This window comes from Apostichopus japonicus, chromosome 4 (assembly GCF_037975245.1).
Source record: "Apostichopus japonicus isolate 1M-3 chromosome 4, ASM3797524v1, whole genome shotgun sequence".
NCBI classification, from domain to species: domain Eukaryota; kingdom Metazoa; phylum Echinodermata; class Holothuroidea; order Aspidochirotida; family Stichopodidae; genus Apostichopus; species Apostichopus japonicus.
The window spans coordinates 24,757,352-24,772,275 of record NC_092564.1 but is presented as its reverse complement, the minus strand read 5'-3'; the positions used below and the strand labels follow the sequence as shown (position 1 = coordinate 24,772,275).

Sequence of the window (14,924 nt, the reverse complement as noted above, 5' to 3'; positions counted from 1 at the left end):
TGATACATGTATATTGTGGCAATATTGGTAAACCTTAAAGTTTGATTAGTTGTTAGTGTATACTACCATGGTAATGAGGTGAAATAAACTTGCCATTTTTAAACATGGGCACTAAAATTCCTGGTGCATTTGTCCACACAGCAGTGAATAATTGCTCACAGCAGTTTGTGATCATACGGTAGGTGTTTTGACGAGATCACTCTCTTTTGGTTGTAATGGTGGATGGGGGGAGGTGGGCTTAAATTAATTATACTGCCTTGAGTTAATTCTCACCCTCTCTTTACTTATTGGCTGGTCATACAGCATAAACTGGAAACTGCTATATAATTTAACTACAGATTCAAAGATCTATGCTCTCTGTTAATCGTGAAAATTTCTTTTAAAGCTACCACTCCTGGCATCACCTGCAATATCGGATCTAATGACTGCGGTGTCAACGAGATATGCATTGAACAATTACTGAATAACGTCTGTATCTGTCAAGAAAACTACGTACGTGACATCAACAACGGCTGCGTCTGTAAGTGAGAATGTTCTAACCTATCACTTTATCAGATAGATCCTGTCTGCTGTGTTCAACAGATACATGAATTTACAAAACAAATACCTATAGATCAGGGTTTCCTAACTTAATCCCCCCACGAACCCCCTGTGGATGTCAGAGTTGTCCACGAACCCCCAACTTTCGAGACACAATCTGAGTCATTATTATAGTATAATACGCATAACAGTGCTTCGTAAAAGATCAAGTTCATTTGGGTAATATTGAACTGGTATATCATGTTAAAACAGGCTAGTGACTGCATGTTGTCACTCAACAACAATTTTCAAGCATAAATTTATGCTAACTTTGCTTTGTGTCGGGCAAAATGGAGGTCATCTGGAATTTCCAAAATAATAATAATTACTTTGGCCAACCTTTCAGTTACCTTATCAGCTCTTTATCTTCATGATGTACTGTCATGCGTACACCAACTTCACCAAAGTTATGCGGTCTGTGTCTGTTTCATAAATCAGTTATTTATCACATGCACGGTACGGTACTGCTATGGCAACACATGCGTATGGAACGCGAAAAGAGTTTTTCGATATGTACAACTTTTGTACATTACTAAATTTTATGATTTTAGTTCAACAAAAAGTACTCTAGTTTTGACTTTCAGAAACGTCTCACGCACCCCCTGGGGGGTTCATGCACCCCAGTTAGGGAACCCCTGCTATAGATAGAAGAGGTTAAAAGATGAGTTAAATCGTGAAATTTCATATCACAAGAAATATGAAAACTTTTGAGTGTTTTTAATGTTTCTGTGGCTAAACCAGTTCAAGATATTCACCCTTAAAGTATGCTGAATCTCTGGAATGCTGCTTTAAGTCTAAATTGATGATGACATCAACTCCTCAGTGCAGTCTGTTAGACTAAGTAGTTCAGCCACTTGAAATGATGAGCCTAAAGGCCCGGTCACACTACAGCGATATTTTATCGGAATACGGTCCGATTTTTCCGATTTTAGGCCGAAGAGTGAGGTTTGTGGTAGTGAATGTAATGAATGCAGTGGAATATTCGAATACCTACTCCAAATCTGAGGAGTTCTGGAACTGACTACATTCTGAAGTGACGTCACATCGAAAAACGATAAAAATCGGAAGAGAAATCGGATAGCTATCTGATAAAAGGAAACGGAGTCAATATCAAAAGTTAGCAGAGGGCTATTCCACATCGGAATGGCTCAACAGATAGCAAATCAGGTCCTTTATCACTGTGGCTAGAAGACCCGAACAAAAAACTGGCTGTTTCGATTCCTCCGGGAAAATCGGATAGTATTCCGATAAAAAATCGGTATAGTGTGACCGGGCCTTAAGACTTGTATGGGCTTATTTGTCAAACTTGTGGAAATGATATGGAAGAACTGATAGCAGTGTTTTTTACAGTGTTGTACAACATGTTAAGATTGATTGGCATCCCTTAACAATACATATGTTTAATACATGTCAATACATATTTTTCATTTCTTTATTAGTCACTGGGAGCATCTGCGAGGTCAACCCTAACATCTGTCCATCCAACGCTAACTGTGTGGATGATGCAAATGAAGAAGCTGGGTACCGATGTGACTGTGTAGCAGGACTGGTCCTTACAGCCAATGGTGGATGTGAAGGTCTGTTTAATGTACACTAACAATTGCACCTTTCACAACTGAGCATTTTAACGCCCTGTGATGTAAATTCCAATTGAATTCATTTTAAGGAGAACCAAAGATACAAAATTGATAATACTTTTGGACTGATCATCAAAATTGAATTACAGAGCTACCTTAAGGGGTGAGTGTTCCTTTTAATGCAGCTGTTTGCCATTGCAGCTATCATGTCTTGGGCTGTCAGATATGGTTGGATCATTAGCTAGTTTTTTGCATGAAAGCTCATCAGTACTTCACTTTAAATATGCTGGAAAGTTGAATAATGGTCACTCACTATCAACCTTACAGTGGCCAGTCTCAAAATAGTTTCAACTTCAGAAATATTTTATTCACTAATTCAAAACTCATCATTATCTGGGAATAACTTTTAGGTTAATTACCTCCAAGGAATTTTAACAGTTTTTGAAACATTTAAATTTGATGGCAAAACCTAATTACCATTAATGTTACAAAAGAAGTGAGAGAGATTTTGAGAAAGTAAGTTGTTATTGTCAAAAAGAAAAACAAAGCAAAAGCATATGGCCTAGTCATACTACAATTTTATGTAGCCTCTCTTATTATTGCATATAACAAAATGGGTTGAAACTGTGATATTTTATTAACAGTTGAGGATAATTGCACCCTTTGTCGGGAGAAGATAATACGTTGTGGAATTTGTGTGGAACATTGGACCAGTTGAAACTGTTGGGAAGTGTAAAATGCTTTTGAGAGGTGACTAGTTGGTTAAAATAGACAGGATTATCTTATCTTTGGTTTTATGATTTTTCATTTCTCAGTGGAGATGACCGATGTCTGTTTAGCCATGCCTGACCTATGCCCTGGTCAGTTTGAGGTCTGTAATACAGGAGATCTGAACACATACTCCTGTGACTGTGTGACCGGCTATTGGAGACTTACTACAGGGGCTGAATGTACAGGTATTCAAGTCTTTTTTATTAAATTCTACCAACTCTTCTAAAAATTTGTGATTTTTATATAAAAGGTGATGGGTCTTGTTACCCTGCAATGAAAGACTTTAGGACATCTTTACTGTGTGCTTATACTAAAGGTATTGCATGTGTTCAAAGAACAGCAGACAAGCCTGGAAATATTATCATATCATATATCATTTACACACAGACTTAATGCAGTCAGTGCAAACTTCTTTCTTGTATACACCTGAAGCATCTCATATAAGTAATGTGATTTACACACAGACATTATGCAATCAGTACACACTTATTTCTTTTATACAACTGAAGCATCTTAAATAAGTAATGTCTTTCACGTACAGACTTTATGCAGTCAGTTCATATTTTCTTCTATAAACCTTCACTATTGCATGCATGTGTTCCTATTTGCACATAGCAATAAACATGGGCAGGTGAGTGAAAAGGGAACTCAGCAACTGTATGCTTTCTTCTATAAACCTTCACTATTGCATGCATGTGCCCCTATTTGCACATACAGTAGCAATAAACATGTGTAGGTGAGTGAAGATTGTACTCAGCCACTGTATGCTTTCTATTATAAACCTTCGCTATTGCATAGAAGTGATTTCGTTTGTACACTACAGCCATTAATCCCTGCACTATGAATCCCTGCATTGGTAACTTTGAGGAATGTCAGCAGGATACCAACACTGCCAATGGATATAATTGTGTTTGCCTTGATGGATATGAAAGAAGTACAGCAACAGCTCCTTGCACAGGTTTGCTTCAGTATATCACTTTTATCTCTTCACATGTTTGACCTATTCTCATACTACTTTAAAACACGTTTAAGCGTTTGATACATAATTTAAAAGGACTTTAATAACAGTTTTCTAAATTATTCATACTTAGTCCATCTACTGTAACAAACTAATTTGCTGTCTTGACTTGACTATGTTGAGAGGAATTATTGGGATGTAAACACACTTTGTGAACATATTGTAGCTCAAGAACAATAAAATATAGTAATATATTGTAATGTTATTATGTAGTGTTTTGATGGAAGTGTTTAGTACCTCTTTTACATTTTTTTGTCAGTGTTGATTGTTCAAGCAAGAAATTGAAGCAGAAAATGATTCCTGATTTACTTCAACATTTACTACTGTTACAAGAAGCTGGAGATCTTCTGTGGTATCTTGTGATGTGGCAGCATAACTACCAACCGATTCACAAATCAGATCGGTTTTAGTTTAGAATATAATCTATATAATGCCAATTGATTGAGCTTGATGGTGGTAGTCTGATTAATTAGAAATCATGTGAATTAGTGTAATTTTCTGTGTCAAGTTGTTGTTTTCGGGGTTGTTGCTTTGTTTCACTCAAATACACCAATTGTTTGATCAATTTCCCCCTTCATTTCCTACTATTTCATCCATATATTCACCTTTATGTATTATAAACAAATGAAATATCATTATTGTGTTATTGCATGAAACAGCTACATCTATACAAGATCCATGTAACCCTAATCCTTGCACTGGGAATTTTGAGGTGTGTGCATCCACCAATGCTGGCTTTGCATGTAATTGCATTGAGGGATATACCCGGAGTGCACCCAGTGAACCTTGCATAGGTAAGGTTACATATTTAACATAGATCAGAGGGGAAGGGGGAGGGGAGAGAGGTTAATTGGGGAAAGGTCTGTAGCTAAGCAGCAGAGTTAGCCAACAAACCATGTAAAAGCAGAAGTATATAACAAATACATTGCACATGCTTGTATACAGCTATATATGTAGAAATAAGGCATGCTTGCATGAAACTTCAATAATAACAATGAAAGGAAAGAAAATCATATATCATCCTACCCCTACAGCTTCACCTAACCTCTCATTTGCAATAAAAAGACAAAAAAAAAAACATTCCGTGCCTCTCTTTTGTCCTTCCTCTCCTCACATTACATATTACAGTGATAACTTTAAAGGCATGGTTTTGTGTTATGTTACTTTAGGTGGTTTATTTCAAATTGCAAAATTGCAAAATGCAACAAATCTTCCTTTGAGGGAGAGGATGAATGGTTTGAAGCAAACATGAACAAGTTACCACTTTTCCAAGTTACCACAGTTACCATGTTTTGATAAAGCAGGGAAGCCCTAATTGATAATAAATTTATGACATTGAATGCAGATTATAACTAATAAGTGCTTTCTGATATCAGTGTGTGACATGTTTTTTATATCTTGATATTGTTTAACGCTTATTTCTAATCGTCATTTGCATGTAGTAACCTCTCCATGCATGCCTAACCCTTGCACTGGACAATTTGAAAGTTGTCAGTCTTCAACTAGCAACACAAGTCCTGGCTATACTTGCGACTGTATAAATGGCTACACAAGGGTAACGCAACAAGCTGCATGTACTCTAGGTGAGAAATATAGCCAACTGCAAACATTTGCTTCCTTTCTTTCCGTAATAATTGCTGCAAATTTTTACTTATTCATGTTATTTTTCTTTGATGATGGGTATAGGGGGGGCAAGGTGGGGGCAGGGGGATCTAGAGAGGAACTTGGGACATCCAAACTGTATTTTTGCAGCTTGATTTAAATTTATTTTGGCATTTCTATCATTTTTACGCAAGTCAGCTTCACTAGTCCAATTTTCATATCAAGTAATGGAAACTAAACTTGAGAAAATGTTAATTTTGGACATGACTTTTCTTTAATTTGAAATTCACACTTAAGTTTCTTAGCAACAATTGCATCAACAGGAATCGTTAAATACAAACTATAACTTAACAATCAGTTAGAGAGAAAAAAAAAACCTTCTGAAGCAAGTGATTAACATGTACGTTTATTTCCGAAACTCCTAATCTCATGCGAAATAGAAATTGAACCACTTTCGCAAATGTTTGACTTTTCATTCATGATGTTAATTAAATTTGAACACTCAAATCTATTATTATAGGATGTCCCTGTCAGTTTCAGTCATATCAAAATATTGCCAGAATTGAAGTATAAGGCTGTCTAATAATTTATACATGCAGTTGTATTTAAATGAAAAAAGTATAGAGTCTGTCCCATTCATATTCATGGATCAATATACAATGGAATATTTTCAAATTGTTTATAATCTAGTTAACCCTTGCAATGCCAACCCTTGTAATGGAGCTAATGAAGTTTGTGTGGTACAGACTGGAGGAGATGGATTTGCTTGTAATTGCCAGGTTGGATTCTCAAGGAACTCAGCAACAAACTTATGTGAAGGTAAGTTCTAACAGCTGCAAAGCAGTATGTAATATACTTAGAAGTCATCACACAGACTCAGAGGTTAGTCTTGCTTCCACACCATTGCCCAACCTCTACTATTTCTTGTGTGCCATTTGCACATTTTTGAAAGAGAGTTTGGTTCGGTGTCTTATTGCACAACCTCAGAGCAGGGCTTGAGGCAGAAATGGTAGATGTGGGTATCCAAATTTTTTAAGTGGGTGTCCTACCTTTTTGGAGCAACATGTATGCCGAAGCGATTGCCCCTCACGGTGGGGGTCAAAGGGGCCCGCCTTTGGGGCCCTTATCTTGAATCCTTCCTCAGTCTGTTACATTTTATATATATTTTTTTTTCAGGGATTGCCTGTGATGCCATGTGTTCTGGTCAAAATGAGTTTTGTTTGACTAGAGGTCCTCCTAATGATGACTCTTGTGAATGCCTGCCTGGATTTGTACGCACTAATGATGGTCTTCATTGTGTCTGTAAGTTCAATATAGTTCCAACTAGTATTCCACAACCTTGTGATGATACAGTGCTTGACACTGAGGAACACAAAGTTAAGGTTCTGAGACGTGGTGTTTAATTGACAAAATATTTCTAAAATGTGTATGGATAAGTATTTTCTGCAAAAGGCCATTGCCTTGTGTTCATGTTCAATGTATTGGAAATGTAGGTATAAGAAACATTCCTCTAGTTAATCTAATATTAGAAAATATGATTTAATACAAAGGTTTGTTGATGTGTTGGGTGTAGATTTAATTGCATTTACCAGCATGGTGGTAAAACCTTGATCATTGTATTTTCATGTTAAATTGGTGTAAGAATCTTGTCAGTTGAAGTTTTGTACTTTTTGAACACAAAAAGCAAAATTGTTTTTGGTTGAGGTCAAATGTCACTTAAGGTCAGCATAGGTCAATGTGAAAACTTTTTTAAAAGCAATAATAACTTCAAAAGCGACAGATTTACATGTCATATTCCGTATGTAGATCTTTGTTTTGTAGCTTGTACTGTATATTGCGGAGGTCAGCAATAAGTCTCAATTCTTCAACACATCACAGACTGAAAACATGTGTTTTCAACACAAAGTAATAACAATGTTTGATTTTAACTGACTCATACCTTGATTGACAGTGACTTGTAACTACTCTTCCCTCCAACAGCTGCTAATGTGGATGAAACATGCACATCTAATTCAGATTTGTGTAACACAGCTGACTTGATATGCCAAGATGGCACCACTGTCGGAGAGTATCGTTGCGAATGCATCCAGGGATTTGTCAGAGAAACCTCTACAGGCAACTGTATCGGTAAAGATTAAAATTGATATGCAGTGGCAGTTTGCTTTATAAAGAAGTTTTAATACTGTTATTACAATGAAATGTAACTCTCTGTGCTGAAATAATTTGACTTGTTCAGCTTTGTGATAGCATATGTTTAATACACTCTCAATGCAGTCTATGAATTAAGTATTCCAAATCAATGAAGTCCATTTTGAAATCAACACTATCATGATAATATCATTAGGCATTAGAATTGGTAGTAGCTGCAAAAACACTTTGTTCATTATGCTAGCATACACAGGGCTCAAATGTAACGGTCGTCCGATCATTCGGGACTCCAAAAATCACGTCAGACAACCTAAAACCCTGCTTAGGTTGTCAGACAAATAGCTTATTTGCTGTAGGTGTCTAACACTTGGAACAAAACTTGGAAATCCCTATTCTTTAAAATCCAACTCTGCCCCAAATAACTGATAGTAGCTCGTTGGTATCGCCCTCCATTCATTTTTAGAAACAACGTAAGAAATCACATTTTGGTACGTTCCGTAATGAGGGATAAATTCCACACTTTAGCTGAATGCACACCCCTTCACATTGCAGATTTGCAGTTAGCACGTTTTGTTATTAGTAAAGACACAATGTGCATATGCAATAATGGTTATGTAAAGTATGGTATACTTCGTACACTACAGACCCTGGCGGCCGCAACCACGTTTGCTCTCTACATCAAGGCCACACGCATGTATGACAAGCTAGCTGGAGAACAATGTGTATGCAGTACTATACACTGCATGTGGGCATATCACATGCTCGTTTATGTTGCTGCAATGTATACATGTGCTGTATACCCTGGGCTTCCCCTCTGTCTCTGGAAATGATCGAAAAGGATTACGGAAATCACTTTACACTACCAGAGAATTCCCGCAACCCAACATGATTAATCATTAACAGTGTCATACACCTCATAAAATGTCTATAACTCTACACTACAGTTGTATCCAAGATTTGTCGATCTCCGTAAGACTAGTCACTGAGAGTAAGCCTCTAGGCCTGTGTAGCCTAACGTTACAGTACTCACCTACAAGGCTAAATTGATACATTGTTGTGTTACTTACGTACGGCTCTAGCACAAGGCGCACCATATTAAAATTCCCAAGTGTTGGAAAATTGCAGGACGTACTTAACTTACATAATAGCCCCTGGGCATATATCTAGTAACTCTGGTGCACAGGATGTGTGCGATGTACCATGTCAGGCACTCCAGTAGTATGTTTTAATGCTTTCATTGTTCAACCAAAAAATCCTCCGGACAACCTTAAAATTTTCTCACCAATGAGCCCTGATATATAATAAGCTGCATGTGTGAAGCAAGCTCTGATAAAAAATGGAAGAATTTGGAAAACAAGTTAAGATAGGCTTTGTTTTGTTGATTTTAAAATATTGTGAATGTAAGATGATGGCTGCAGTTTGTATAAAAATGGAATCAACTTGCAAGCTATAATATTTAAGCATTTTGCTTTTGTTTCATTGCTTGTTTATTATGATGTGTGTATGTATTTTAGATCCTCCTGCAAGCAGGAACTTGCGAGGAAGCCTCATTGGCTTATCAAAGCTGCAAGCTGACCGAAGTCAGTCTCTTACATTCATATTTAACGTCCATGATTATGAATTGTCAATTGTCAACAACTCTGTAACTGGACGACATATTCATTAATCTGGGAGTGACTTGAACCGGGGACCTTGTGATTGAAAGGCACCGGTGTTAACCACTGAGCTAACACTCCACAATTATTTTGGTTTGGTTTTGTTTGTTGTTTATATTAATCTACCCAGTTCTACATATTTGCATTTATCACATGATTCTTACAAATTTATTAATTCTTTTCTCTTGAAGAGTCATCCTTCACTGTCAGCACTTGCGCTATGAATCCTGAGTTATGCAACGGATTCCGCGAGCAGTGTATTGACGGTGAGCTAACAGGATCTTACGTGTGTGAATGTCAAGGAGGATATGCATATGTCAATGGTGTTTGCACTGGTAAGTAGCAGTAAATTGATTCAAAAACCATGTTACTGTTCTTGGCAATATTTGATATTCTAACCAACTGTTTGACTTCTCTTCAAGATAATCTTTGCTGAATCTGCTGTCCTACCAAAGTCAACTCTCCCACAAATGTGGCTCAGGATAGAGATGCAATTAACAGAATGTTGAATTTTAATACTTTTAATACTAAAATACTGCATATTAAAGTGGTAACCTCAACAAATCATAATTGGAACAAAAATAAGTATATTGTATCGTCAGTGCACTTAAAGTTCCCTTATTGTATAAAAATTAAGAACTAAATTAAAGTATTCCTGGACATTTCTTTATTTCCAGAGCAAGCAGCCTGTGTTGGCAGCCCCTGTACAGTAGATAGTGAAGTGTGTGTAGATTTACCAGAGGGAAGATATAGGTGTGACTGTGCTACTGGATACACCAGAAGGGATGGCGTATGTACCAGTGAGTTGGACGCATTCACAGCATTCAGCAAGCAACTCAACAAGTGACAAATAGCTGCAAGATTGTGGTTTATATTTATTCACATTTACAAAGACAAAAACAGAGAAATAGAAAATCTTAAATCAAACTTACAAAGTGGTTATAAGTGAAAAAAGTTCCACAGTATAGAAATACACATTGTGCCAAACTAAATAAATTTTGCAGCTAATTTAACAATAAAAACAATATAATAACAATATAAAGTACTTTTTAATTGGTTTATTATTACTTGAAAAATAAGTAGACACTTTTTCAAAGGCATATCCTTGGCAGCTGGTTAGTGAGACTGGGGTGGAATTCATACCTCAATCAATTAACATGTTAATGTACATGTTGCATTTTTTTAAATTGTTGTAGATGACACACTTTAGAAATCTCCATAGATGATGCTGGTTCCCTCCCACATTCATTGAGTCCTGACTGTGCCACTGTCAGAAAGCCTGGCAACTCTTCATATGGTTGTACTTAGAAGAAGTGACAATTGAAAACATAGTACATAATGAAACCTTTAGAATGTATGGTATGCTATTGATGCCTGCAATCTCATTTTGTTTTTCTCCACAGTTTTTATGCTCACTAAGTGTAATGTGTTACTTGATCTCTGTCTTGGGGTCAACGAGGTTTGCATTGACACACCAGACGGTGAACATAGGTGTGACTGTGCTCCAGGACATGTGAGATTCCCAGATGGAGAATGTAAAGGTATGTGAGGAGGGATGTATGCTATGTTCAGACCTGTAACAGGTCTGGGTTTTAAAACCACAGCAGTGGTCCATGATCCCTTTCATTGTGTGTCTGATGGTCTGCAAAGACAGGTAGACTAATAACAGGTCTGAGTATTAAAACCACAGCAGTGGTCCACGATCCTTTCATTGTGTGCCTGATGGTCTGCAAAGACAGGTAGACTAATAACAGGTCTGAAATAAGAGGTCTGAGAAGACAGCTTGCCATATTAATGTACTTTAAGTTTCAGTAATGTGATTAGTCTGATAAAATGACAATGTTAACAGTTAGCAATGGTGGTTGTTGTATATGTAACTGGTCTGTAGGAATAGCTGTATCTGCAGCAGATCTTCAAAGATAACAGTCTTTACAATGTCAGTGCTCTATGTCGGCTGTTATCAAGTCTGCAAGGATTGAGTAAATATCATTACAGACCACCTACAGGTCTGCAAGAATGACTATATCATTACAGACCATTTAAAGGTCTTCTAGGATTGACTATATCATTACAAACCATGTAAAGGTCTTCTAGGATTGACTAAATATCATTACAGATCATTTACAGGTCAGCAAGGATGACTATTATTACAGACCACTTAAAGGTCTTCTAGGATTGACTAAATATCATTACAGATCATTTACAGGTCAGCAAGGATGACTATTATTACAGACCACTTAAAGGTCTTCTAGGATTGACTAAATATCATTACAGATCATTTACAGGTCAGCAAGGATGACTATTATTACAGACCACTTAAAGGTCTTCTAGGATTGACTAAATATCATTACAGATCATTTACAGGTCAGCAAGGATGACTATTATTACAGACCACTTAAAGGTATGCAAGAATGATTATCTTTGCAGACCACCTAACAGATCTACAAGGATTGACTATATATCATCACAGACCACTAATCAATGACATATTAAAATAACTCGAAGGTAACACAATTAATGAGAACACAACCCTAATTACATCAACTTGTAACTGGCAACTTGTAAGACATGAATGTGTGTGCAAACTGATTTATTACAGACATACTTGTTTCATGGTGAAAGCAGGGCCCCAATCATGGGGTGTGGGTGGGATGGGAGGCATGGTCTCCCTTTAGATTTTGCAGCAATGTTTTCCATGCAGATAATTTCAACACATAATGTTCTGATTCTTAACCCCCCCCCCCTCTCTCCCCCATCCCCCATCTCAAATCTGTGTAGAGGTCTCTGGAGTATCACTTATACTTGCTTAGATTGACACATTGCTGACATGTGAATCAGCAGTATTGGATTAACATGCATAACACTGGCTATTTATGTAGTTTGCCCTTCTTTAGCTGCAATATTATTGAGATGTTATTAGAATACTGTGTCCTTTTGTTCACACTGTAGGTTCACACTTTGGGGCAGATTTGATCTGTTTCCGGAGCATTGTGATTACATACAGGCCAAAGATTTACAAGCCAAGCAAGAAAAACATTGCGAGCCACCTTTGATTAACAATTTATAATTATTAATTATGTGATTTTCTAAGGTTTTAATATGCATCCCTTCAGATTATTAACAGAACTGCAAAGACACCAAACCATCAATTTTCAAATTTTGATGGGTTCTGAATTATTTCTGACAAATTTGTCAACAGAGGAATGGGGCATTCTTGCAGCAATATTTCCCTTTGCTTAGGCCAATCAATTTTGCCATTAAAAGTCAAGCACCAGATTTTTTTATCTGAAGTGAACTTACATTTGCCTTTTTTATCAGCTACCTGTGCAGTAGGGGTTGTTGAGCTATGTGGAGAGAATGCTGACTGCATCGAGACTTTGGACAATACCGTCAAGTATAGGTGTGACTGTCACTTCGGCCACATCAAACATGAAGGCAGATGCTTTGGTAAGTCTTAAACAAAGAAGATTTCACAGAGGTCATAGAATAACTAATCATCTGCAGCCAGGAGGTATTCTCTTTACAAGAGTATGTTTGATGCTGAGCCAAAGTTCAGGGCTGGTGGTACCTTAGCTGCTCTTCAACCTCCATTTTAAATTTACAGGAAAGATGAACGAGGGTTAAGTCCAATGTACGTCTTGTTCTTTCTGAGCCAAGAGAATTAATGAATGCAGCTAACAGTCTGTAATACTTATACCATGAACACTTCATGTTATGCTACATCAAAGACTATTACTACCATACCATAATGCATTATGTTTGGAAAAAATTATTTCACTTTTTAAACTTTGTTTCTATTTCTTTCCTCCTCTTTTTCTCTTCACTAGTGAGTCCCACATGCAGCTCTGATCCAAACCCATGCGCAGGAATGTTTGAAGTTTGTGTTGATCTATCAGACACTGGTACTTATCGATGTGATTGTGAAGAATTCTACCATAGGGTGGAAGGTGTTTGCACCGGTAATTTCACTATTACGCCCCTCTATAAAACTCTGTTTAATTAAATGGCTGGTTAGTGTGACAGGGTGTGTTTTTAGCAACTGTGCCTCTGCAGTAGGGGAATTTAGAATTGCTGAAATATTTGTTACAAAATTTTTCCCTTTTACAAATTTTTTGTACATACAAGATTAAATTCCAGAAGAATTATTTCCAAAGCTCACAGATACATTTTTTAAGGATTGATTTAATTTGTTTGTGTTTATATTTTTTCTTTCAGAAGAAAGACTATATTGACCATTCATTTATGATGGAAATACGCAAATCAAGTTTGAATCTTAAAATAAATCTTGACAGTTTGATCTAACCAATTTGTTGTAAAACTGAAATCATTCTCTTTAAAAGCAAATCATTAAATCAAGAGAAATATTGTTGAAATAAAACATGAAACAAAAAATTAAATCAATATGTTGGTCGATACAAATAAAAAGACCTCAGCCATTGGTGAGGTTTTTTTTGTGTGTACTATAAATTTGATTAAATAAACTAAAACAAAATTTTGTTTTTTTTCTCTGTCATTATTTCTGCCAATAACAGTCAGGTTAGATTGCTGCCCAATTGAAGGAACTTACATTGATGGAACTTGCTACCAGTTTTTCAATGTAAGAGTAAGTTTTGCAGAGGCTCAGAGTAACTGTTCTCTGGCTGCTACAGCAGGACATTTGGCTAAAGTAGTACCAAACCAGGCACTTGAGGTGAGTAGTCATCGCTCCCTTCATATCTGAACAATTTATCCTTCACACTGTATTTGGTGCCAATTCTGACATGTTACAGCTGACTTCTGTAGCAGACACATATAACTGACTTGTACAGCCAAATCAACTGTACCAGACTCACATATCTGACTTGTTACAGCTGACTTTTCTGTACCAGACGTATATATATCACACTCATTACAGCTAACTCATCAGTAGCAGACTCCTGGATAAATGACTTGTTACAGCTGACTCATCTGTAGCAGACTCATATATCTAACTTATTACAGCTGACTTATCTATACCTGACTAATATATATCTGACTTGTTACAGCTGACTCATCTGTACCAAACTCATATATATCTGACTTGTTACAGCTGACTTGTAAAAGCTCACTCATCTGTACCAGACTCTCATATTTGACTTGTTACAGCTGACTTTTCTGTACCAGACTTATATATATCACACTCATTACAGCTAACTCATCAGTAGCAGACTCGTGGATATATGACTTGTTACAGCTGACTCATCTGTATCTGACTCACATATATCTTTGACTTGTTACAGCTTGCTCATATATACTTGATTCACATATATGTATATATATATATATATATATATATATATATATATATATATATATATATATATATATATATATATATATATATATATATATATGACTTGGTACAGCAAAAAATGACTCATCTGCACCTGACTCACATATATCTCTGACTTGTTACAGCTTGCTCATATATACTTGATTCACATATATGTATATATATATATATATATATATATATATATATATATATATATATATATATATATATATATATATATATATATATATATATATATATGACTTGGTACAGCAAAAAAC

The 14,924-nt window shown here is 36.3% G+C and overlaps 1 protein-coding gene and 1 long non-coding RNA gene across 5 annotated transcripts in view; one reads left to right on the top strand and one right to left on the bottom strand.

Annotated features, from left to right (window-relative positions):
* Window positions 1-14,924, top strand: part of LOC139966898 (uncharacterized) — a 68,608-nt gene that overhangs the window by 42,158 nt on the left and 11,526 nt on the right. Inside the window, exons 41-55 of one of the 4 annotated variants that reach the window (XM_071970363.1) lie at window positions 386-520; window positions 2,019-2,156; window positions 2,972-3,112; window positions 3,751-3,885; window positions 4,605-4,739; window positions 5,388-5,528; window positions 6,238-6,366; window positions 6,724-6,849; window positions 7,528-7,674; window positions 9,542-9,685; window positions 10,028-10,150; window positions 10,754-10,891; window positions 12,669-12,797; window positions 13,178-13,309; window positions 13,883-14,040. In XM_071970363.1, coding sequence (XP_071826464.1) covers window positions 386-520; window positions 2,019-2,156; window positions 2,972-3,112; window positions 3,751-3,885; window positions 4,605-4,739; window positions 5,388-5,528; window positions 6,238-6,366; window positions 6,724-6,849; window positions 7,528-7,674; window positions 9,542-9,685; window positions 10,028-10,150; window positions 10,754-10,891; window positions 12,669-12,797; window positions 13,178-13,309; window positions 13,883-14,040 — 2,051 coding nt within the window. The remainder of the gene's footprint in view (window positions 1-385; window positions 521-2,018; window positions 2,157-2,971; window positions 3,113-3,750; window positions 3,886-4,604; window positions 4,740-5,387; window positions 5,529-6,237; window positions 6,367-6,723; window positions 6,850-7,527; window positions 7,675-9,541; window positions 9,686-10,027; window positions 10,151-10,753; window positions 10,892-12,668; window positions 12,798-13,177; window positions 13,310-13,882; window positions 14,041-14,924) is intronic. The other 3 variants (XM_071970365.1, XM_071970366.1, XM_071970367.1) reach the window with 3 other exon arrangements.
* LOC139966904 (uncharacterized) overlaps window positions 1-14,924 on the bottom strand; it is a 30,173-nt gene that overhangs the window by 9,750 nt on the left and 5,499 nt on the right. Inside the window, exon 2 of the long non-coding RNA XR_011792787.1 lies at window positions 7,487-7,666. This is a non-coding gene — a long non-coding RNA (uncharacterized lncRNA). The remainder of the gene's footprint in view (window positions 1-7,486; window positions 7,667-14,924) is intronic.